Raw genomic sequence first — 23906 nt, 5'->3', positions numbered from 1 at the left:
AATCAATAAACTCATAAAGTTTTTATACGTCTGCAAAAGGTGTTAAGGGTTGCATAGAAGGAGCCTTTGCAGCCTCTGTCATGCCAAAAAAATAATTACTTTGTTTCTCACAGAAGACTTTTCTTTATAGAAATCTTAACATTTTAAAAGCATCTCTACTTAATCATGCAATGAATAAGCCTGTATGAAAACAGAATCTATATTCTAATTTCCGATAGATAATGCTTACTGCAAAATGCACTTGTTTATGCATATTGCACCAATAAAGACAGATCAAGATGGCTGATATTTTTCCATGGAAGCCTCAAAAGTTGAATCCTACCTGAAGATAACTAACTTACTGAGATAAACACTGATGCTTGTATCTGTACAGTATTCAAACATAGAAAACGCTATTACCTCTTTAACGTGATCACCTAGATATTATTCTGTTTAAAATTCTTTTACATTCATAAATAAAATATTAAACCACAAGTATTAATGACATGGTAGCCCTATATTTAAAGTCCCCTGTTTAATCTTGATAGATCATCTTCACAAATAACAATGTTTAGATGAAAAGTACAAGAAAAAACTGAAGAAATATAGAAGTCTCTTTAGTGGTACCTTTCTGATGATAAGTTTTTAATTGGATTCTAGATGATAACTTTAAATGACCAATGAACTTCGAAGAAAATTGGTTTCAAAATTGAGAACCAAGTTAAATATCTGGGCATTCCTCAGACTAGATGAATTGTATATTGCTTCAGAATAACTATGTTAAGTTATGGAATGGTAATAGAAAGGATGCTGGGATGACCAGAACTCCAAGGACTAGTCATAAATGCTATTTGTTCACCCCCATTTTAACTTCACTGAACAAATGGCTGTAGATCGAAGACCACCTATATAACTGTTAATTTGTTAACATTTCCTTTGCATGATACTGAAAGAACAATCACATCTTTGGCATTTTAAAAAAAGTTTCCAAATAAACAAGCACGAAGGTAGGGTTAAATCACATATTAAGTGCACATACTGTAAAGATGTATCATCAAAATTGTGTTTCTATACTAATACATAGAACTTTGTGTATACACACGTTCCTACATATAGCACCATAAGTGTTATGCTAATTTTTTTTGCAACAAAAATAAATTTTACAGCACCTTCAAAATTGTATTTATATTGTACAGGTGGTCAATTAATGAGGACAACTGGGACTGACTTCTTGTCAAAACACGGTTATTAAATGAGACATCACACAATTATGCTGAACTTACACCATTTCTGCTGTTGTCATTAAGCAAATCATCCACAGTCATTAGTGCAACAGATTGCGATATGTGATTATATCATATATGCACAATACTGTACTAATCTTGAATAGTGGGGATTTAGGCTAGTAATAATATCTCATCTTAAATATATTCAAATATTTTATGCAAAGTTTTAAAAATATTCCTAGATATCTAAATAGCACATGGCTTGGTTATTTGTGATACCTATGTTTTCCATAGTATCTGCTCAGCCAGTTTGATTCTGTGTAGTTTGTGCAGTTCAGGCTCCTTCAATTAAATACTGTCATCTACTGGAACTCTGGAAATACATCTCTGTAACAGTGTCTGCCTACTGAAATGAGGTTCCCCTCACTGATCCAAAATAGTTTTCCCTCTGTTGTTGTTTCAAAGAGTTGTAGCAACCAGACTTTTCTCTCAGGACTTTGGAAATGAGACCCCTTGCTTCATTGCTCTTGCAATCTTTTATCTTTATCGTCAGCATTTTACTGATTGAGTTGTTGAGTATTGGGTAGCATACATCATCACCATCACCTTCGTTATTATTGAATTATTATTAAATGGTATTTTTAAAACTGTAGAATCTACCTCTGATAAATGACTGACCAAAACTTACTTCGGATCTGCTTTTTAATTTCCTTAGCTGGATCCAACCAATTCTGAAAATAAACATTTTAAATATTTAAATTAGGTGTGCACACACTCTGATAAATCATGTTAAGTAAGAAGTACAATATTAAAATTGAATTAATATGAAACACTTTACAAACTGAGTGTGGAGCAGGTAAGCCTAGTTAAATGTTTCAATTGAATGGTAAAACCCTGAAGTGCTTAATTACTTTGGTCAAACCACTTTATGGTCTTAACAAAGAACAAATATAAGAGCTGATATGTCTCCAATTCATATCATAAGACTAAACAAGTACCAATTTTCTTAATTCCAGCTTCTTATCTACAATCTAGATATAGTGATTAATCTTGCAATAATGTTTCATTTTATACTTTAGTATTCAAATTATTTTTATAACTACCACAAACCAAGTCAATGTATATACTTATAGGCCAGTAATAAAAATGCACTGTAACATCTGAGAATAGCAGAATAGAGAAGAAAGAACTGGAGAAAATAATAAAATATAAAATACCTATAAATAAAAGTAGAATGACTGGCAAAGAAGAGAAAAGTAGTACCAATGGTAATAGGTGCCTTGAGTGCAATTCCAAAACATCTGGAACACCACTTGAACACCATTGGCATATGGCAAAAATCACGATCAGTCAATTGCAAAAGGCAGCTTTATTTGGAACAGTTTACATCCTATGACAGTGATGGCGAACCTATGGCACACGTGCCACAGGTGGCGCACAGAGCCATTTGTCAGGGCATGCGCGCGCTGACCAGCTGACTGCACCCTTTTTTAAAGCCATTTTTCGCCCTCCCCAGGCTCGAGGCTTTATAGTAGCCTGGGGAGGACGAAAAGAGCCTCCCCCGCTGGAGGTCCTCCGGAGGCTTCATGAGCTTCCCTGAAGCCTCCAGAGCGCAAAAAAAACGGCCCTACGGACAAACCGGAAGTTCAGGAACAGACTTCCTGTTTGCTCAGAGGGTCATTTTGACTGCACTGGAGGCTTCAGGGAAGCTTCCTGAAGGTCCCTGAAGCACCCAGCGGGCTTCCGGGGTGGCGGGGGAGGCTGTTTTCGCCCTCCCCATGCTCCTATAAAGCCTCTGGAGCCTGGGGAGAGCGAAAAAAGCATGAAAAAATGGGGGGGGTCGCGCCTGTAGTCCGTGCATGCGCACTGTGGGGGTCGCGCATTACATTATGGGTGCGGCACGCCTGCACACGACCCCTGCGCTCCCACCACTTATGGCACGCGAGCCAAAAAAGGTTCGCCATCGCTGTCCTATGCCAATCAGAAAACAATATCTGCATATCCCAAGTCCTGAAAGATTTGATAGATGGATAAACATATCAAATCCATTCTAAACATGTGGCTGATGGCACAGCCAATCCAGTTTGGACTTTCTGAGCTTAACTACTATAATAAAAGCAGTTGTATGTTCAATTAAATATTGCTTGCAAGTAGTTTGGCCATCTGTAAATGTATTTCAGGATTTTTTCTTTCTTACGCTCTCTCATAAATATTTCAATAATGAATGTTAGGACCAATTTAAAAGAATTATCAAAGTAATGGAAATTTTGAGGGGGAGAGAGTAAAAAAAAAAGATGAATGAGATGTTACATTAATATTGTATTAATCAGTAACTGTCTGGAAGTCTATACCCTTTTTACGTTTTCACTCATCTTCAAGAACATACAATAGGACACTAAAAGTGTGTTTTCCTTAAGTCTCAAAAATATCAAAACCAGATGTAATAATTGCTTTGAATATTTTAGACAGTATTACTTAAGTTGTTATAGGAGTTCAGCTATAATTATTGTTAAGCAAAGCACTGGTCTCATTCTATAGCTGCTTATTCTTGGATTAAATATATTTGATCCCATGCAATATAAATGATTAATTTTACCTTCTGATTTTCCATATCTCTGTAAGTGAGTCCAAAATAATCTTTTTCCAAGAGGTTCAGGTGCTCACATACTTTGTCAAAAAGAATCTGGCCCTTTGAGCGCTTCTAGAATCAGGGGAAAAATTCAGAGTAAGTTTCAAGCTATCATATCCTTGAACATCCTACACTTAAAAAATGTTCTATAAAATGTAGAACTCATTAAACAATATTAGGCTTAATATACTTTTATTTATTCCAGGAACCAAACTTATTTTTCATTTGGTGGAGCGTATATTTATAATATAAATAGCTTATTCTAGTTATCCCAATTCAAGATGCTGATACACTGCAACAATATTATGAAAATATCTTTATCTTTTCATTTCATTTCTGAAAATGCAATTCAAGTAATATTATGTGTTTATGCCTTAAAACTAAAGTTAGTTTCTAAGTTAAATGTTACATGAAATCACACTGCTTTACACTTTAATAGCAACATATATTCTTCACAGAGAAATACAATTATGTCCTACACTGGGAGTACACAATATTAACCTTCCTAATTGTCTGCATCCTCCAATATTTGCTCTGATCTTTCTAAGAATCTAATTCAGTAGGCAGAAATTAAAATTATTTTCAAGAACTTACAGTAAGTATGCAAATACAATATAATGTAATAATTAAACAAGAATATGTTTATATAGTTTCCACAGCAAATTTTCCACTCTTAATTTACCTGACTTTGAATAACATCTATTTAAGTAAATATCCAGTTACTGACAACAAATAGGTATCATCACTCCTTTTTACAATGTATTGTAAAACGAGGCAGCAGCTGTTGTTAAGAGCTGCCTCTAAAGCCTCTTTTAATTAACTCGATCTTCTGCTTTTACTTCATCTCATTTTATTTTCATCTTTTAGTTTTCTTCTGCTGGAGATCTCAATTTTTATTATTTTTACTGCAGACTGATATTTTTATCATCTCTGCAATTTGTCCAGCTGCTGCAAAGCTTATCCAACAAAGGAATGAGGACTTTAAAAACAAAAATAGCAATACCATAGCAATAGCATTTTAGGCTTATATATACCCCCATGTAGTGGTTTACAGCACTCTCTGAGCAGTTTACAATGTAGGATTATTTGTGCTTTGCTTTCAACATCCTGAGTCCTCATTTTACACACCTCATCAGGCGTGCAACCTTGAGTCAACCTTGAGCCCCATCAGGATTAAACCTCATGCTGTGGCCAGAGTCAGCCTGCAATACTGTACTTTAGTCACAGTGCCACCCGTATTTTACTGACTTCACAACAAGAAAATGCCTACTGATGGCAAAACCGCATTATCAAGCTTCTGACCGCAGTTAACAACAAATTGGACACTCTAAAAGAGATTTTTATTAAGCTTAAACACAGGCATCCAATACCGTGATCTGTTTTCGGCCTCCCTGGCCTCCTGCAGCACTCTGCCAGCCAAAAATAGGCCATGTGGGGGCTGATAAAGTGCTGCAGGAAGCCGTCCAGGCAGAAAATGGGGCAGAGGGGGCAGCACGCGGGGCTCCCGCACCATGTGTTGTCAGCAAGGTGTTGCAGGAAACATCCATTCCGTATCCCCCCACCGGCCAGTGAATGAGAACCACAATGCTGATCGGGTCCAGTTTGACACCCCTGATCTAGAGAATAATATGGCCAATCATCTTGACAATAATAAATAAGGCCTTTCTTTGTTAGAGGGTCTCCCCCACCCCAAGTATCGAAAATGATTCCACCCCATCCCTAAAGGTATTGCCTTAATCCTTTTACTATGTCCAGAACCCTCAGAATACTTCAGATCTTTACTTCTGTCTTTTAAGGTTTATTTCTGGAACCTCTGTCCATTTTATTGTGGGTTTAATTGGGCAAAGGAAAGTCTCTATTTGGCTATATCGGTTTTGTTCCAAGATTCCTGGAAATTATAATAATGGTCTCTGGGCACCAAGGAAATGAAAAAAGCTGGGCCAATCAAAATGTGCTTGAGGCACACAGCATCAGATCCACTCAGCCCCCTGTTTTGGGTACAAAAAGGGCATTCTCAAAAGCTGTCAGCTGGAAAGTTAGCAATTTGCTGGGGCCAGATGCTTCAAGCTCAGATTTAGGAACAGGGATTCACAGCAGAAACGTATGGAGCATGGCCTCTGAAGGCCAAGAGATACCCAGATATCAATCACTACAACCTGTACCCTACCATGAGGCCTTGGCTGGTGCCAGACCCTAAATCCAGCTGCACACATTTCCAGAGAGAAATTCCTCCTCTGGTGTGAGCCATTTTCTCCATCATTCATTTCTATACTGTGAAAGGCAGTGGCTGATTTGCAAAAGGTTGAATGGCTCCCATCCAGGAGAGATTCTAAATGAATCCTTCTCTCATTGAAACACCCCCATATTGCATGTCCAAAATGAAGCCTGTTAAGTTTGTCAGTAGATCATGTTCAAAAAGAGAATACCTCAGTCATGTTTGGGTTTCATCATCCAATCCTCCATGCCAGTAGTGTTAGCAGGAAAAACCAGCAATTTGTTGGGCCCATGTGTCCACCCAAATACATTCTGAGCCAGAAAGGTGAAGTAGAAAAAGTACTGTTTATGTGCATAAATACTTGACCTCTCAGCCTCCACTTTCAGGAAATAACTTTCTAATGTTTTACTTGAAACAACAAGAAGCAGAATTCATTCACTGGTTACAGCAATTTGATGCATTGCTAATATTTTGGTACCTGCCCAATGGCTTCCATGTAACTTGTGCTGTACCATCCCTTAATAAGCTTAGCATGATCCTGTTAATGCATATCTAGATATTCACCATTTTAATGAACTTTTGACTTGAAAAGGTCAAGCAAGATCCTCTTGACTTAGTGTTATCTGTTTAACTGCTAACTTTTTGCTCCCTATCTAAAAAAAATGGGAACTGGAGACAGAAAGTCTCTGATATGCTGATATCCCATAAGTTCCTTAAGTACCTATATCCCATAAGTTCACCCATGAAAAATGCAACCCATAAATAAAGAACAAACAACCACAGATAGAATGTAATATTTTCCACAACACCTGTCCAGTCCTGATGTGCTCTAAAGTGAGCAAGACTATACATTTATTGGTGTGGGATTTTTCTGAAATTTAAGACTTGGAATTTATTTGTTGACATATAATGATTGTTGATTGCTGTACTGTGGGTTATTTTTTAATTGTACTTTTATGGCACACTTATAATCCTTTTTGTTAAGTTCTCACTAAAAAAAGCAACTTTCTTGCTGATCTTGTCTAAAAACAAGTTTGTCTCATGGCTTTTTCTCTGTTTGGATGGGCATTGATTATCCCATACCCTGAAACAAGGGACGCAGTGGCTGAATGGCTAAGATGCTGAGCTTGTTGATCAGAAAGATCAGTAGTTTGGCAGTTCGAATCCCTAGTGCCGCGTAACAGAGTGATCTCCCATTACTTGTCCCAGCTTCTGCCAACCTAGCAGTTTGAAAGCATGTAAAAATACAAGTAGAAAAATAGGGACGACCTTTGGTGAGAAGATAACAAGAGTTTCGTGCACCTTCAGCATTTAGTCATGCTGGCCACATGACAATGGAGACGTCTTCGGATAGTGCTGGCTGTTCTGCTTTAAAACGGAGGTGAGCACCCCCTAGAGTCAGGAACGACTAGCACATATGTGCGAGGGGAACCTTTATCTTACCCTGAAACAAGGTAATATTGAAGCCCACTAGGTTCCATAGGAAGCTTGTTTGCTGTCAGACTTATTCACAGAAAACCCTGGTTTTCAGTAATCACTTCAAGTGACAACAGAGAAGAGACATATTGTTAGACCTTAATGTGACAATTGAGACATCATATCACTGAATGATCCTCCATTTTCCTAGCAGTCTATATTATACTATTCCTGCAGCCTCTTTCTAACACTAGAATCTTTTTTTCTCTTCAACCATTTGAGTTTCCTTTCAGTACATAAGCTTTATGTAAGTGGGTACAAATAAGAGCATATTTTATTACCTTACTCTCTGTCATTATACAACAATTGTTACCTTTTAAAAGTTCATGGCTTGTTGCTTAGTGAATATATTTGTTCTTATCACCGCAACTAGCATTTTTAACAGATGCTCTTTACCATACTTTAAAAAAATAAAACTGATATGAATTTTAATTTTTATTATAACTATTTAGTTTAGATATTTTTTTCATGCTGATATCTCTCTCAACATCCTGAAAAATATGCTGACTCATTCCTGAATCATTAAGTTCCCTTGGAAAACCACACACCTTTTCAATAAATCTAAAGGAACAGTATTACAGAAATGTTTGAGAGACTGCAGAAACTTGCAGTAGTTTTGCAATTCATAATTTCATTTAAAGCCTATGATTTAAATTCAATTCAAAAGTCTATGTTAATAATTCTTAATTGGGAGGGACAGGTCTTTAAGCTCTTGTGGAAAGTCAGGAGGATTGAAGCCAACCTCACTTTGGGGTGGGGGGCAACATATTCCAAAGGCCAGGCACAACAGCAGAAATGGCTCTTTTCCAGTAGAGATGGTGGGAGGGGCTACAGTTGGGTTTGTCAAAGCCTGATTGGTCCAAAGGCTGAGGGAAATTTTTTTAAGTATCCTCCTTTCCCCCATTGACGCCCAGTTTCCTCTCAGTCTTTGGTCCAAACACTGGCTTAGGCTCCATTCGAGAAAATTGTGCTGTTATTCTAAATTGGTCAAAATTGGTTATTTCGATTGATTGCCTTTTCCAAATTCCAAATTGTTGTGCTGCTGGCCACAGAGCCCATATTTACTGTCTCAAGAGGAAGTAGGAGACCTTTCTGACGTTTCTCTCCTACCTCTGGGCCTTGAGGACTTCTGTCTGGTCCCTGGGTGTGGGGGGGTGACAGACTCCATCGGAGCAGCAAAGGGGAACAACTGCAGGCACTCCAACGTGTATGGTGGATGGAAAATCATGCCGCAGCCCCAACAGCCGCGCCGCAGCTCCAACAGCTGTGCTGCGGCTTGCTGAAGATAGCCGCAGATTCAAAGAGTGTGCTGCAGCTTCGAGATAGCAGCTGCGGCTTTGAAGACCATGCTTGGAGAAGTGAGCCACAGCTTGGAGAGTCAGCCTCGACTTCAAAGGGCGCGCTGCGGCTGGGAAAGGTGAGCCGCAGCGTGGGAAGTTGAGCTGCGGTTTGAAAGCTAAGACGCGATTTGTAGCGGCTAGCTGGGATCTCCTTGTTGCTGAGCCTCTATCGACAGAGCCTCTGGTGGCCATTTTGCCCATGCATGTGGAGGCAGCCATTTTCAGCTACCTCATGAGTGCCACTGCGGGTCTGCATCGAGGCCACTGATTGAGGTCGGCAGGCTGAGAAATGAAGGGTGCAGTCACATCATCTCCCAAGGGCCAAACACTGGCAGGCATTTCCCACAGCCCTACTACAACTTCGTGGCACACGCGAGTGTCTGGGATGTCTACTACAGGGCCAGATCCAGCGCAGGACTCTATGGAGACCAGTAGCAAAGTCAGGGAAAGGGGGCATTACAGGCCCAGAACAGGGCAGCAACCTCCAACCACATCTCAGGCACGGGCAACCATCAGGCCGACTGGCTGGCCGTGTGACAGTCAACCATGGCAAGTGGCAGCTGCTACCCGAGCTCTTCCGAAGAATCTGCCATCGCTGGTGGACTTGTACGCAACCCCAGCAAACACACAACCGCAGCGGTTCTTCTCCCGCTTTCCGGCCCAGAACACAGAAGGGACAGACGCCCTGAGGAGCAGATGGCCACCAGGCCTACTCTATTTCTTTCCCCCTCTCCCACTAATCCTGGGGATCCTGAGGAAGATAGTGGTAGAAAGGGCACACATCATCCTGCTAGCGCCATATTGGTCCAGATGGCCTTGGTTTGCAGACCTTGTCCAACTGTCCCTATATCCCCCATGGACGATTCCTCATGAGATCGCCCTGTGCCAGGGGGTCCTAATCCATCTGGAGTCCCAGTGGCTCCACTTGACCGCCTGGCACTTGAGCGGTGCCTTCTGAAGGATGCAAATCTGTCAGCCAAGGTCATAACGACTACCGAGGCTTCCAGACGCCCGTCGACCACACGAATTTACAACTCCATGTTAGTCAAATGGGGCAAGAATGTTCGTTATTTCTCCAACCGAGGCTTTGGTTGCCCAAGTTCTCAAATTTCTACAGAAGAGCTTGGATGAGAGCCTGTCCCATAGTACCTGCGCCGCCAAGTAGCGGCTCTGTCCTTGGTCCTTGCTGGAGACAACCATTTCTCTCTATCTCAGCTTCCCCTGCTCAAGAGATTCCTAAAGGGCGCAGCTAACCTCAGACCGCTCCCGGTTCATCGGTTCCCCACATGGGATCTACCCTAAGTCCATTCGAACCGTTAAGAGATTTCTATTCCTAAAGATAGCATTCCTTGTTACCGTGACATCTGCTAGGTGGATATCCGAACTGGGAGCTCTATCATCCAAAGATGACCTCTGCCAATTCCATCAGGATAGGATGGTCCTTCGTCTGGACCTTCCTACCAAAGGTCATTTCCCCCTTCCATAGAGTGCAGAAGGTCATTCTCCCTAATTTTTGCCCAGATCCCTCTCATGAGAGGGAACGTCTTTGGCATCGGCTAGATGTCTGCCGTGCGCTGTGCATTTATCTCAGGCGCACATCAGCCTTTCGTCGCTCTGAGACTCTTTTCATTTCCTTTCAACCCGGTTGCCTGGGGACCAGGGTCTCCTCTGCCACAATTGGCAGGTGGTTAAGGCAGGTCATCATCGCCACCTATGAAGCCTCAGGTCAGTCTTCTCCTTTGGGGATCACGGCCCACTCCACGCGGAGCACCGCCACTACAGCAGCGTGGGCCACCAGACCCCCATTCGAAGACGTTGTCGGGCTGCCACCTGGTCGTCCTCAACTTCCTTTATCCGGCACTATTGCCTGGATATTTTCGCATCAGTGGAGGCATCCTTTGGACGCAGGGTTCTCCAGCAGGTGGCGGCCGCCCCTCCCTCAGGATGTTAATTTCCCTTCCTGGGCTCTAACTTGGGTACGTCCCAGCTGTAGCCCCTCCTGCCATTTCTACTGGAAAAAGAACGTTGGTCCTTACCTGAACGTGTCTTTTCAATAGAGTGGTGGGAGGGGCTACATCCCTCTCTACTTCAGCGATATGTAGCTAGTCAGGAGGGGTGAAGGGCGGTCAGGTGGTCTGTTTTTTGTTGTGCCTTAGAGCGCTCATCATTCGACCTTGAGGAAACTGGGAGCCAATGGGGAAAGGAGGATACTTAAAGAAATCTCCCTCAGTCTTTGGACCAATCAGGCTTTGACAAACCCAGCTGTAGCCCCTCCCACCACTCTACTGAAAAGACATGTTCAGGTAAGGACCAATGTTCTTTCTCCTGGACTCTGGCTGATGAGGCCCACAGCATGCCTCCTCTGTCAGCAGGCCAATCCCAGTGAGATGAGACGGTCCCACAAGTAGCTTACTATAGAAAATTACAGGGCAGAAAGGAACACAATAAAATGTAAATACCTATTGCACAATAGTAATTTACACGAAACTCGATAGTAATTTCAGTTCATTTCTCTGTATCAAGAGCAGATGTACTGTAATAAGAAATGCATAGCATACAGTAGTAGCTTAAGAAGTTGCTTATTATTTGCCATATTCTTTGTGATGGGAATTATTTATTGTGTCATGCTATGATAAGCTTAGCCGTTAAGAATTAGGTGACTGCAGTGCAAAACAAGCAGTTAAGTGGAACTACCATTAATAAATGCAACAATTTGTTGTAACAACTGAAAAAGCCAGTAGTAAGCTAAGCAAATAGCCAAACAAATATTCAACAAAGGGCTACCAATTCTTGTTAAAGCTGTGATTGTGATAAGACTGACTCTGAAATCAGATCAAATTAGAACTCTTGTTCTAAGCGTTCTAATTTTCACTGAGTAGTTCTCAGTGAAAATAATAGCTATTAATATGCTTTTAGTAGGAAAAACAATTGATCACTATGCAGGTTGTTAGTTTGCTAATAAGTCAAATAAATTCAAGTGTGGGAATTCAATTGACATTCTGTTCCTAGAAGTCATCATTTCAATCCTGAGGGCAATTATTACAATCCCTAAATCAGTATTTGTCTCCTGGGTCTCATCCTTCCATATTACAAACCACAGCCTCTCCATCTTCTTTAATGTGGTCTAGTTCTGTGATAGCTTTCACTCATTTCCAATGAGTTTCTAAATCTGTTTTCCAGGCAGCCTTTTATTCTTGTAGCGTATAGGGAAAAAAAAGTAAAAAGTCACAAGCAGTTGATAAGAGCACTCTACATGTGTTTATAGGAAGGAGCACAGGATAAGCGAGATGGGAAACAGAATTACATGCTCTTTTAAAAGGTTAGAATTAATTGAAATGAATAATTTTTAACGTGCATATTCAATTCATTCTCCAAAATGATTTAATGAGACTAGCAACAATAACTGAACACCAATCCCAGCCTCTATACATACACATTCAGCCTGGAAAGCACTTTGAAAAAGCTATCTTTAATGTTCAGAACATCAAATGACAAAATAACCATCTCTTCCAGCAAAAGTGCTTCTGGGTGTACTGATAATGTTTGTATGTTAATTGCCTTTTTAAGATCACAGCAGTCCATTTAAATACACTTCTAAAAAGTCAAACAAAAACTACTTTTTAAAAAATGCTCTAAAGAACCTGACAGGATAACTCTTAAAAACACAGAATACACAATCCAATATTTATTTTGCGTGTGTGTGTGTGTATGTTTGAAATCTTATAATACAATTAAAAGGCTACAAACAATTTCAAAGCAAGTATGGAGGTGATCCAGGTGACCAAAAAAGATGGATGGATGGAAAGCAGGCAGGCAGGGAAGTGATAAAGAACGATCTAACTACTAAACAATTATCTTACATGCTAATAAAATAATGCTTAGCGTTTGGCAAGCCACATTTCCACTATGTATGGAATGGCAAATCAAGTATATAAACAGGCTCTTACGAGTCAGAAGATCACACTGTTGAAATCTACTGTTTAATGGAAAAAGTAAGCAGTTCCACAAATATTTTGATTCCTGCTTTATTGATTATTTGAAGGTTATTGACTGGTTGTAGACCACTGGTGTAGTGATTAAGGCACCAGAATAGAAATTGGGAGACTGAGTTCTAGACTTGCCATAGGCATGAAGTCAACTGGTGTCTTTGGGCAGTTATTCACTCAGCTGTAGGCGACCACATATGAAATCTTGCTAAAAGAACTGCAGGGACTCGTTCAAGCAGTCATCAAGAGCCGACAGTGACTCAAAGAAACATAAACAAAAGAATCATCCTTAAAAAAACATGAATGTACCATGCCATCTTATTAGCCTATAGAAGAATACGTTTCATTGCCAAAAATCAACAGATGGAACAGAATACAGCACAGATAAATTGTTCAAAACTCAAAAATAGAGTATTAAGACGGTAAACGGTCGTCTTATTTATTTAGCTTATATGCAGCATATATAATGAGGGTTGGGAGAAATAAAAATTAGAATTAAAATTGTTGGGAGAAATAGCAACTTAAGATATGCTTTGAAAGCTGGAAGAAAAGATTAAGAAATTTTTGCCAGGGGTGCTCAATATTTTTTTTAAAAAAAAACACACCATAAGATTTATATAAATATGGATAATAATATACTGCAAATAGATGGAAAAGACGTTGCAGTAGCAAACTCTTCATTGGCTTAAAAATTCACAGGCATAATGACTGTAGCCATGAAATAAACATCTACCACTTGTGACAAAAATGGCAATAGCTCTAAAATAGACAAAACATTAAGTGCAGAGGTGTCTCCTTGACAACACAAGTATGTATTGTCAAGGGCATAGTTTCCCAAGTTGTAACATATAGAAGAAGTGTGTACCATAAAAAAGACTGAGCAAAGGAAAACTGATGCTGCAGAAAATTGTTGCAAACAGATTATTCATTACCAGATGAAATAAAACTGCTTACTGGAAGCACTGATAACGAATCAACAACAACAAAAGGCCGATAGGAGGCAAGATGATTAGATAACTATCACTGATGACTTAAGCAGGAGTTGGTAAGAATTCAAAGATGTAACTTACAGAAAATTGTGACAAATGTCTACTCATCATGACACAGATATGAACTACAATGAACAAATCTATAAATAGTTGCAGGATGTAACAGCTACTTTATATAAAGTGGAAAAAGTTAGAATCCCCAGCTCAATCCAATATGAAATATTTTTCTAATTTGGCATTTTGAGATAGACAGGTAATCCCAAACATATTAAGGAAGAAACTGTGGGTTACTGTTCCAGTATACAGGCAAAATAACAGAAAGAACATTGGTCTTACCTGAACGTGTCTTTTCAGGGGAGGAGAGGGAGTGGTCATGTGTGGGTATTCTCAAAGCCTGATTGGTCCAAAGACTGAGAGCAAACTTCTTAAATACTCCTGCCTTCCCTTCTTGCCCAGTTTCCTCGAATACGAACTCCAGAACTGAAACAAATAACACGGCTAGAAGCCTCAATGGTGTGTATGACGCCGGAAGACAGGCTAGCATGTACTTATCATGAGGACCAGGACCTCATGGTGCCAACCTACAGGTTGAATGATGAGCCCCAGAGGTACCCTCCAAAGAGTCCTCAGAGCTATCCCCCCCTGAGCCTGGAGAAACCGAAGGGAAGGGAGAGGCCCACCTCCTCCGTCTAGAATAACTACAGGATCTGGCTGGAGAAGCTGAGGGAGAAGAATGACTGAACCCCCTGGGGAAGGAATGAGCCGAAGCAGGCCTGAGTGGTGACCTGGATCTGCTGGTGAAAAGAGGCCCAGCCGACTTAGCTTGTCGCTCAGCCCTAGCAAATGTCTTTTCCAAGGCCTTGTGCCTCCTGGCCTCCTCTCTTGTAGAGGACCTCGAGGGGCGATGAGAGTCCAGGGGCCTGGCTGGGGGCTCCCTGGACCCAGGCACCTGCCCCAGCCCTCAGCTCTCCGCCAAAGGGCCTCCATCTGACCCTGGGAGATTTCCGATCCCTCCTCCATTGCCCCACTTACGTGTCCTGAAGCCCGGGGCGATGGAAGTAGGCCTCTGTCGGTCCTGCCGGAACCTGGGCCTTGAAACAGCTCGGTAAACCAGGCTCTGCCGGCCTAGGCCCTTCCAAAATGGCCATGCGGCTCCTAGCTTCCCGCACGCCAGGTTAAGCAGCGCAATGGCGCTGACTCCTGGACGCCGTGGACGGTCCTGCTGCCCCACTGGGAGCTGCAGAGCCAAGGGCAGCCTCGTACAAAGACTCTGGGACCCCACACACCAACGTGCACTCCCCCCAAGCCGCTCTCGCCTCGCCGGCTTTAAATTCAAATGCGGCAGCCGCCTGGAAGGAAATGGCAGCTCCGCAGGCGCCTCACGTGCTCTTCAATCGAGTTTGAAAAGGTCCGGCTCTTCCCAGGCGAATCTGGGAGGCGCAAATTCACTTGCCCTTTGGAGTGTGGCACCCCCGCAGTCCCGGGGAGGAGAGGAAGCACGCCCCATGGGGCCCTCCCCAAACCACCCGAGGCAGAAAGGACTGTTCCTTTGGACCACAGCTGCAATTTGGAATTTATTTAATTTTTAGAGTCACCAATTGAGCCAAATTAACAATCCAATTGTAAAGGGAAGGGGGAAAAAGGAAAAGAAAACACAGCAATTACCCTTTCCTACCTAACAACCCTATCTTAAACAGTGCTTGGACCAAGAGACTGAGAGGAAACTGGGCAAGAAGGGAAGGCAGGAGTATTTAAGAAGTTTGCTCTCAGTCTTTGGATCAATCAGGCTTTGAGAATACCCACACGTGACCACTCCCTCTCCTCCACTGGGAAATTTAAACACCTTCCTTTTGAATATAAACCTATACATTGCAGTAAGGTCACCTCTTTTCTTCCATAAAGGAAGAGGCTTATGTTGTCTACAGTATTGACAAATGTTCTAGTTATTATATTTTTTAAAGAATCTGTTCAGCTTCAGATGTAATAAAATGATGCAGATTTGCCATTTCTTTTATATATGTGGATTTCCTTCAGACTGAGATCCATCAAAACTATTTCCAGGCAGAATGGTGGCAGCAAATTTAACAGGAAATGCAGAATTTAAGATCCAGCTATCTGTCAGCACAAAAACAATGACTTGACTTATTTTCTTGAGAAATGTTTTCAGATTGTACTAGAACAATGCTCTAGAATGGACAGATCAACACAGCCAGATATTTGTATTCCTTGTTTTCATTGGACAGCTCCCTGCTATTTTGATCATCTCAAATAATATTCTGCTGGACAGCTCCTTAGCTTCTGCGACCACAAATTGAGCCACTTGGTGGAAATTGGGCATAGCAACCAGGACAACACAGTAGAACGTTGGGTATAAATTTGGAAGTCTTATCATATTATCATACTATTCTTGGCCTTAGTCTCCATTGATTTTTTTAAAAAATAATCCTATTACCTTGTGACAACAAATTCTCTAAATCAAGTATGCCTTTATTGTTCCAAATCGAGTGCCAATTAATTTAACCAATGTTCTTACAAGGATTTTTTTAAATTGAAAAATATAATTTCTAGCATATCTTATTTCATAAGCTAAGGAGTTCTGAACAGTAATTTTGCTTACAAATAAAATGCTCCAGTTCTTTGATCAATTTATTGCCATTCCCATCTCGGACAAGCGGCAGCAAACCCCACCTAGAACAGCTTATCGGCACTGCACCAATCCCCTCTCTCTCCGCCATAATATTCTTTCTATAAGACGCACAGACATTTCCACCCACTTTGGGGGTGGGGGAGTAGACTTCTGCCTAAGATATAATGCAGCCCAGGTTCGAATCCCAGTAAGGGTATGGCTAGCTGATGAGAGCTAATTAGCTCGAAATAGATCTATACTAGTCTCCCTTTATTTATTTATCAGTACAATTACAAAACACAAATATATATAAAAAAAGGCAACATTAAAAATAAAAATATGGTTTTCTGCCTGCATGGTCTTCTGTGATAAGCCGAAGGACAGAAATGAGGGAGTAGTGACCTTCCTCCCATATTTAGGCATACCAGGGGTTGTAACACAAATACATACCTATTTTCCTGGCTCAACTGATAAGGAGTCGAGCCTGTGGCTTAGTGGCTAAGACTTCTGCCTAAGATATAATACAGCCCAGGTTCGAATCCCAGTAAGGGTATGGCTAGCTGATGAGAGCTAATTAGCTCGAAATAGATCTATACTAGTCTCCCTTTATTTATCAGTACAATTACAACACACACACACACACACACACACACATATATATATATATTTAGAGAGACATTCTCTTTATATATATATATATATATATATATATATATATATATATATATATATATATATATATATATATATATATATATATATATATATATATATATATATATATATATATATATATATATGAAATTTCAGTGAAATCATACATCGATTGTATACACCAAACTCACCTAATTTAACATTATGTGCATAAACCTATCTATAGAAGTTCCACTTTTTACATTTTTACCTCTACTTCACAGCCATATTCGGAACCATCCAGAAGGATTACTTTGCAATGCATATTTTTTGGTTTTTTCACAATCTTTAAAGGAGAGTGGGAGAGTTTGCTTGAGGATGATTTTTGGGAGAGTTTTTCGTCTTCAAACTGCTGATATTCCAGCTGCTTTGCCACGGCAGCAGCTACTTCAAGTTCTTTGTCTGTGGCCTAGAAACAGAGGAAAATTAAATTCAAGTTTCAGAATAAAAATGGGCAATCAGAGCAGGCTTTCAGAATCATGTAGCATAACCACGCATCCTTTCGTAGAAGCCTATTCAGAACCCATTTTAAAATAAGCATATAAATTATACTGGAAAAGAGATAAATCACTCATTTCAGTAATTTGTGGTGCTTTTAGGGTTAATGAAACTGCTACTCTGCTGTTGTGTAGCTTTTTTTAAAAAAAGAAAGTGCTAAAGGAAACTGCAATATAGTAGGTAGTTTAAAAAGAAAGTCAAATAACCTGAATAGAAAAAGATCCAACACCGCAATTATTGTTAAACATGTTCCTTTTTCTGAAATCTCAGATGTTGTAATAGTCCCAAAATATGCTACCATACCAAGCAATTGCTTTTCAGTACCAGCAATATTTTTTTAATAATGACTTTATATATGAATGGTTTTTCTACCACTAGGTAACAAACTTATTTAAAAGCAGAGGAACTACAGAAATAATTCAGTTAAAACTTTATAAGTTAATTTGTTTTTAGTGATAGGAAAATGAATACCTATTTTGGTCTGAAATGACTTCAAAATAGGCCTGCAACCTACACTACTGACTTTCATCACTAATTGTTTCTACAAATTTCTCCGTCATTGTAACATGCTTCCATGGGAGTAAAATAAATTCAGCAAAAACTTTAACCTGCTTTCAGATGTAAGATCATATAGTGTGTAATATATAGAGAAGTGCAGAAATCCACTTTCTAATACAGGCCATATAGAGAAGAATTATATTCCTCTGTTAAACTATATTAAAAATAAATAAGAAAAAAAACTATTTTTCTATTCTGGAAAACATCTTTCCCCTTCAAGCAAAAAGGTCAAGCATAAATACCCACCTCGTTCATGAGAAAATAATGGATAGATACTAACTTTTACAAATAGCTAAGCAAGAGGGAAAAAAAGTTCTATAATTTTTTGGGATTACACTACCACAGATTTATTCTTACATTTATTTCTACTGCGCATCCAAAAAAAAAAAAAAACCCACCAAAAAGAACAACTCAAGAACTGTTAGAGCAGGTACCAAAACTATCCAAGACTTGTTTTATACAGTAAAATATTTTCACGTGAAGTTCAGCTTCCTACAGAGGCCTGACAATCTTGTTCATGAAGTTTACCCACAACATAGGGGGTAAATAGGAATGGGAATAGGGGATTCAACTATTATTCCCCTGTCATGGTCAGATCACTCACTTCTCCGGCTTGACTTCCCTGGTGCTACCCCCCGCTGCGGGGAGGCGGAACCGGAAGGTATTAGATGGTTCCGCCCCAGGCGCCTGATGGAACCAGAAAGGTTCCAGACGGAGCTTGGGCCACCTCCTGTGGACCTGACCCGCCCCCGAGTGGAGGACCTGGTAGACGCCTGGAATAGTGCAACTACCGGGGCCCTAGACCGGGTGGCGCCTTTGCGGCCTCTCCTGCGGCGACGAACCACCCTGGCGCCTTGGTTTACCGAGGAGCTAAGGGTGATGAAACGCCACAAGAGACGCCTAGAGAGTCGTTGGAGATCCTCCCGTTCCGAATTTGACCGAGCACAGGCACGAGCCTATTTGAGGACGTACCTTGTGGCATTAAGAGCGGCCAAACGTCAACATTGTGCCGCTCTTATTGTGTCCGCAGATAACCGCCCTGCCGCCCTGTTTCGGGTGACTCGCTCCCTCTTGTTTGAGAGACCGCGGGAAGCCCCTTTACAGGGCAGAGCAGAGGAGTTTGGGAAATATCTACAGGACAAAGTCGCTCAAATCCGGATGGGATGGGCCCCTTTCAGTGGTCCAATGGAGACGCCCGAGGCGAGTCTTGAGGGACCGTTCTGGGAGGAGTTTGACTCGGTTGCCATCGAGGATTTGGACAGGTTGCGTGGACGTCTGCGTCCTACCACATGTTTATTGGACCCGTGTCCCTCCTGCTTGTACTGGCATCCTGGGAGGTTACGCGCGACTGGCTCCTGGGCCTAGTGAACGCTTCGCTGGGTGAGGGGTTTCTACCGGCCGCCTTGAAAGAGGCGGTTGTGAGGCCCCTGCTCAAGAAGCCTTCCCTGGACCCAACGGACCTAGTCAATTACCGTCCAGTCTCCAACCTTCCCTTTTTAGCGAAGGTTGTAGAGAGTGTGGTGGTACAACAGTTTCCACGTCACCTGGAGAATGATTATCTAGACCCGCGCCAGTCCGGCTTCCGACCCGGGCACAGCACGGAGACGGCCTTGGTCGCGTTGGTTGATGATCTCTGGAGGGCCAGAGATAGGGGTTGTTCCTCTATCCTGGTCCTATTAGATCTCTCGGCGGCGTTCGATACCATCGACCATGGTATCCTGTTGCACCGGCTAGAGGGGCTGGGAGTCAGGGGCACCGTTTTACGGTGGTTTGGCTCCTACCTCTCTGGCCGGACGCAATGTGTGTTGGCAGGGGAGCAGAGATCGACCCGGACCCCCCTCACATGTGGGGTGCCACAGGGGTCGGTGCTCTCGCCTCTCCTGTTTAACACATACGTGAAACCGCTGGGCGAGATCATCCGTGGCTTTGGGGTGGGATACCATCTGTATGCTGATGATACTCAGCTATACATTTCTACCCCGAACCACCCCAACGAGGCCGTTGAAATGATGTCCCGGTGTTTGGAGGCCGTACGGGTCTGGATGGATGGCAACCGACTAAAACTCAACCCTTCCAAGACGGAGTGGCTGTGGCTTCCGGCCTCCCGGTTCAACCAGTTACTTCCATCACTGGCCATTGGGGGCGAGCAACTGGCCCCCATGGAACGGGTGCGCAATTTGGGCGTCCTCCTGGATGCCCGGCTGTCCATGGATGACCATGTAACAGCCGTGGCAAGGGGGGCGTTCCATCAGGTTTGCCTGATGCGCCAATTGCGCCCCTTATTGGACCGGGATGCCCTACACACAGTCACCCATGCGCTGGTGACGTCTCGCCTGGACTACTGCAATGCTCTCTACATGGGGCTTCCCTTGAGATGCACTCGGAGACTGCAGTTGGTCCAGAACGCGGCCGCGCGGGTGATTATGGGGAGGACTAGATACTCCCCCGTAACACCTCTCCTGCGCGAGCTGCACTGGCTTCCTGTAGTCTACCGAGTGCGTTTCAAGGTTTTGATTATGATCTTTAAAGCGCTTCATGGCACAGGACCTAGTTACATGCAGGATCGCATCCTGCCCCATACATCCCTACGACCAATCCGCTCACAGAGAGGGACTTCTTTGGGTGCCGTCCGCTAAACAGTGTCAGGGGGCGATACCCAGGAGCAGAGCCTTCTCTGTGATGGGCCCAGCCCTGTGGAATGACCTCCCCCATGACATCAGGATTACTTCCGATCTCCGCTCCTTCCGTGTACAGCTGAAGACCCACCTCTTTCAATTATCTGGCCTGGCTCAACCGTAAATTATTTCTTATTCCTCCTGACAGTCCTTTTAAATTTTAAATTGTGGTATTTCTAATGGGGTATTTTAATGGTGACTTTTAATTGTCTAAATGTGATGTAATCTGTTACCTCCTCCGTGCATGTATGTCCGTGCATGTATGTCTTAGTATATGTGTGTATTTGGATGTCTATGTGTTTGCACATGTTTTATGTTTTATATGTTTTATTGTACGCCGCCCCGAGTCCTGTCTGGAGAGGGAGCGGCTAATAAATTTAAATTTATTTATTATTATTTATTTATAACAAAGTTATCACAGAAAGACAACACATTCATTATATATTTATGTTCTTCCAATGGTATTGGACCCTTTTTGAAAGATTTGGATTTAATCTGAAGATCTGGCCAAAGGATTAACAATATCAAACAAACATTTTCTGATTAAAATAATTTGAAGCAACAATGGAAATGTTTACATCTTGGTGACAATTCCTTCTGTAAATTCTGTGTTCTTAATCCGGAACAATTTTACATATTTTAGCTATAAATTTGAACATTTAAAGGCTGTTTTTAATATATCAACTATTAACATTTCAGACAGTGGGTTGCCAATTGCTGAAAATAACTGTGTGTGTAGGGAATGTGTGTGTTCAGCAATTAGCATCTTACTGTCTGTGCATGCATGCATGCACACACACACACACAGTGTATATGCTGCCTACATTCAACATGAAATGTAGCATGAATGATGTCCCCTTCAAGCAAAAAGACCTTTACTTTCCTCATTCCTGAAACTCTGCATAGGTTTTGCAGAGCACTGTGGGAACCCAATTGTGTGAATTTACAGCCCTCCAAGTAGAATGAAACAGTTGAACATGCCAATATATTTATTTCAGCTCATGTAGAAGTTAAATTCATTGCACATTCTTTAGTAAAAAACATTTATAAGCAATCCTTTGAATTTAGATTTATATCCTGTCCTTTATTCAGAAGCTCTACGCAGCATATACAGCACATCTTCCTGTGAAATGGTTTTTGCTGACAGTTACTGATACTGACACTAGTCACCGAGTAAACTTCCATGACTGAGGAACTAAGACCTAACCTTAGTCTCATTGGCATTTGTGTTAATCATGAAAAATAAATTCATACTAATTTCAGCAAATACTTTACTTTAGTCACTCCAGTAAAATGGAATAAAAGATACAAGTAAAATCTAACAGCAAATCTAAATTATGTTACATATTGGGAGATCCTCTCCTTTTCATAACAGCAATGGACCGAAAAAGAGCAATTTTGGAGGACGGACAACTAGATCATTACCCCAAAGTATGTGTCTGAAATAAATTTTAAAACTTCTAACATTATTTGCCTCATTTCTACAAAAATGCTTTATTGTAATTATATAATTTTAATAAAAATAGCCTTAAAAGAAAAAAAAATGACTTGAGCCTTTGTTTTGTTATAGTTTCTAGAATCCATTTTGATTTCTGTGAGTGACAATGTGCTACCTCTCTCCCTGCAAAATACTGTCCAAATGAGCTCGAATATCATTTATATAAAACTGTCATGGAAGGCTACTCTAGCTCAAAATGATGCTGCTATAATATTTATTATTTATAACACTTGTTACTATAATAATCCTTATCTCTAGCACATTAGGTTAGAGGAAAGGCGATTCCCTAAGTAACTTGCCTGTTGCTTTTTTACAGGAGTGCTATGGGCTGCAACACTGGAAAACTGTTCTAATGCATTCTGGTGCTCTTCCTTCGCTTGCTGTGACTGCTGTTCTTGGGTTGCTTTTTCTTGTTCACCAGATGTTTCTTTCTGCTCTTGATCCTGATCTTTGGATTCAGTGTCTGAACCAGATTCTGTAGTCATGGTTGATTACCCTACAATAAAAGGAAGAATTGTGAGGTTCAGAATTGTAACAATTGAAAAAGCATACAAGAAAGGTTGATTTACAAAATATTTATATATATTTATACAACATTGTTACAAATATTGTATGTATAATTCACCAAACTAGGATCACTTGCAAGTAAGGAGAAAGTGACTCCTTTCCATCTAGTCACTATGTCCAACTCTACCCTCCCTTCACATGGAGTCAATCTGAGCAAGGGCAACGTAATTTCTTTTGAATGCAGGATGCTCCTAACTCGTTACTGAAAGTACCGGCTATAAATTAATTTGCTAGGGCCTCAATGCTTGTTCAGAATTGCAAAATACAATTGAAAAAGAACCAATAAGATAAACAATAATTCTTCATGATTATCTTTTGACATCTCAGGAAAATCTAATGTCTGGTTCTGCAAACTATTCCTGCTGTTGGAGAATATATCTCAGACATCTGCCTGAAGAGGAAATGAGTGAATTGGATAGAGAATCTTCAAATTCTTTTTATTCAGATGTGAGATATGCAGGGAAGTTGTACTGGCATTAATTTTAAAGATAGTTCAACAGTCTAAATTAGCCAGGATTTTTCTTTTATACAAGGAGTCATACTCAGGATTGCAAATACAGTCTTGCTTCAGACCTCCTGCCTGAATAAGTGTACTCTGGGGACAGGCAAGGCAATGCTAAAGCACGCCTTGAGTCTTCAGCCTTCTGTGGCACTCAGCTGTTACACACCCAAGTTTACGGCGCTTTCTAGATTAGGCAGGATGCAGTACAAATTGTAGTACTGGCACGACATGTATGAATCGGAAAATATTTAACTCCAATGCACAACCATGAGAAAGTGCAGGGTATGCACTTAGGCAAAGGACTAAGTAATAGAACAAGCACAACAGGGTAAGGGTGAAAATTGCATAGCTAAATTAAGAGCAAGAGGAAAAAGAGAAATGTGCCATGTGCTATGTTAGCCAGCTGCCTGCCATGGAGTCTTTGTATACCCAAAGGCCAGTCAGAATTT

At 41.2% G+C, this 23906-nt stretch overlaps 1 protein-coding gene across 14 annotated transcripts in view; it reads right to left on the bottom strand.

The window, feature by feature from the left end:
• The window catches only part of EPB41L3 (erythrocyte membrane protein band 4.1 like 3), a 154811-nt gene that overhangs the window by 44904 nt on the left and 86001 nt on the right, over positions 1 to 23906 (bottom strand). For 12 of the 14 annotated variants that reach the window (XM_081950963.1, XM_081950957.1, XM_081950964.1 and 9 more), the window contains exons 2-5: positions 22688 to 22884; positions 17371 to 17568; positions 3802 to 3906; positions 1894 to 1936 (exon numbers count right to left, since the gene is read on the bottom strand). In XM_081950963.1, coding sequence (XP_081807089.1) covers positions 1894 to 1936; positions 3802 to 3906; positions 17371 to 17568; positions 22688 to 22873 — 532 coding nt within the window. In that variant the 5' untranslated portion in view covers positions 22874 to 22884. Of the gene's footprint in view, positions 1 to 1893; positions 1937 to 3801; positions 3907 to 17370; positions 17569 to 22687; positions 22885 to 23906 lie in introns of those variants that run through there. The other 2 variants (XM_081950967.1, XM_081950970.1) reach the window with 2 other exon arrangements.

The sequence above is a fragment of the Natrix helvetica genome, assembly GCF_964273705.1.
Source record: "Natrix helvetica genome assembly, chromosome: 4".
Classification (NCBI taxonomy): domain Eukaryota; kingdom Metazoa; phylum Chordata; class Lepidosauria; order Squamata; family Natricidae; genus Natrix; species Natrix helvetica.
Note: the sequence above shows the minus strand (reverse complement) of the source record. Positions and strands in the feature narration are given on the sequence as shown.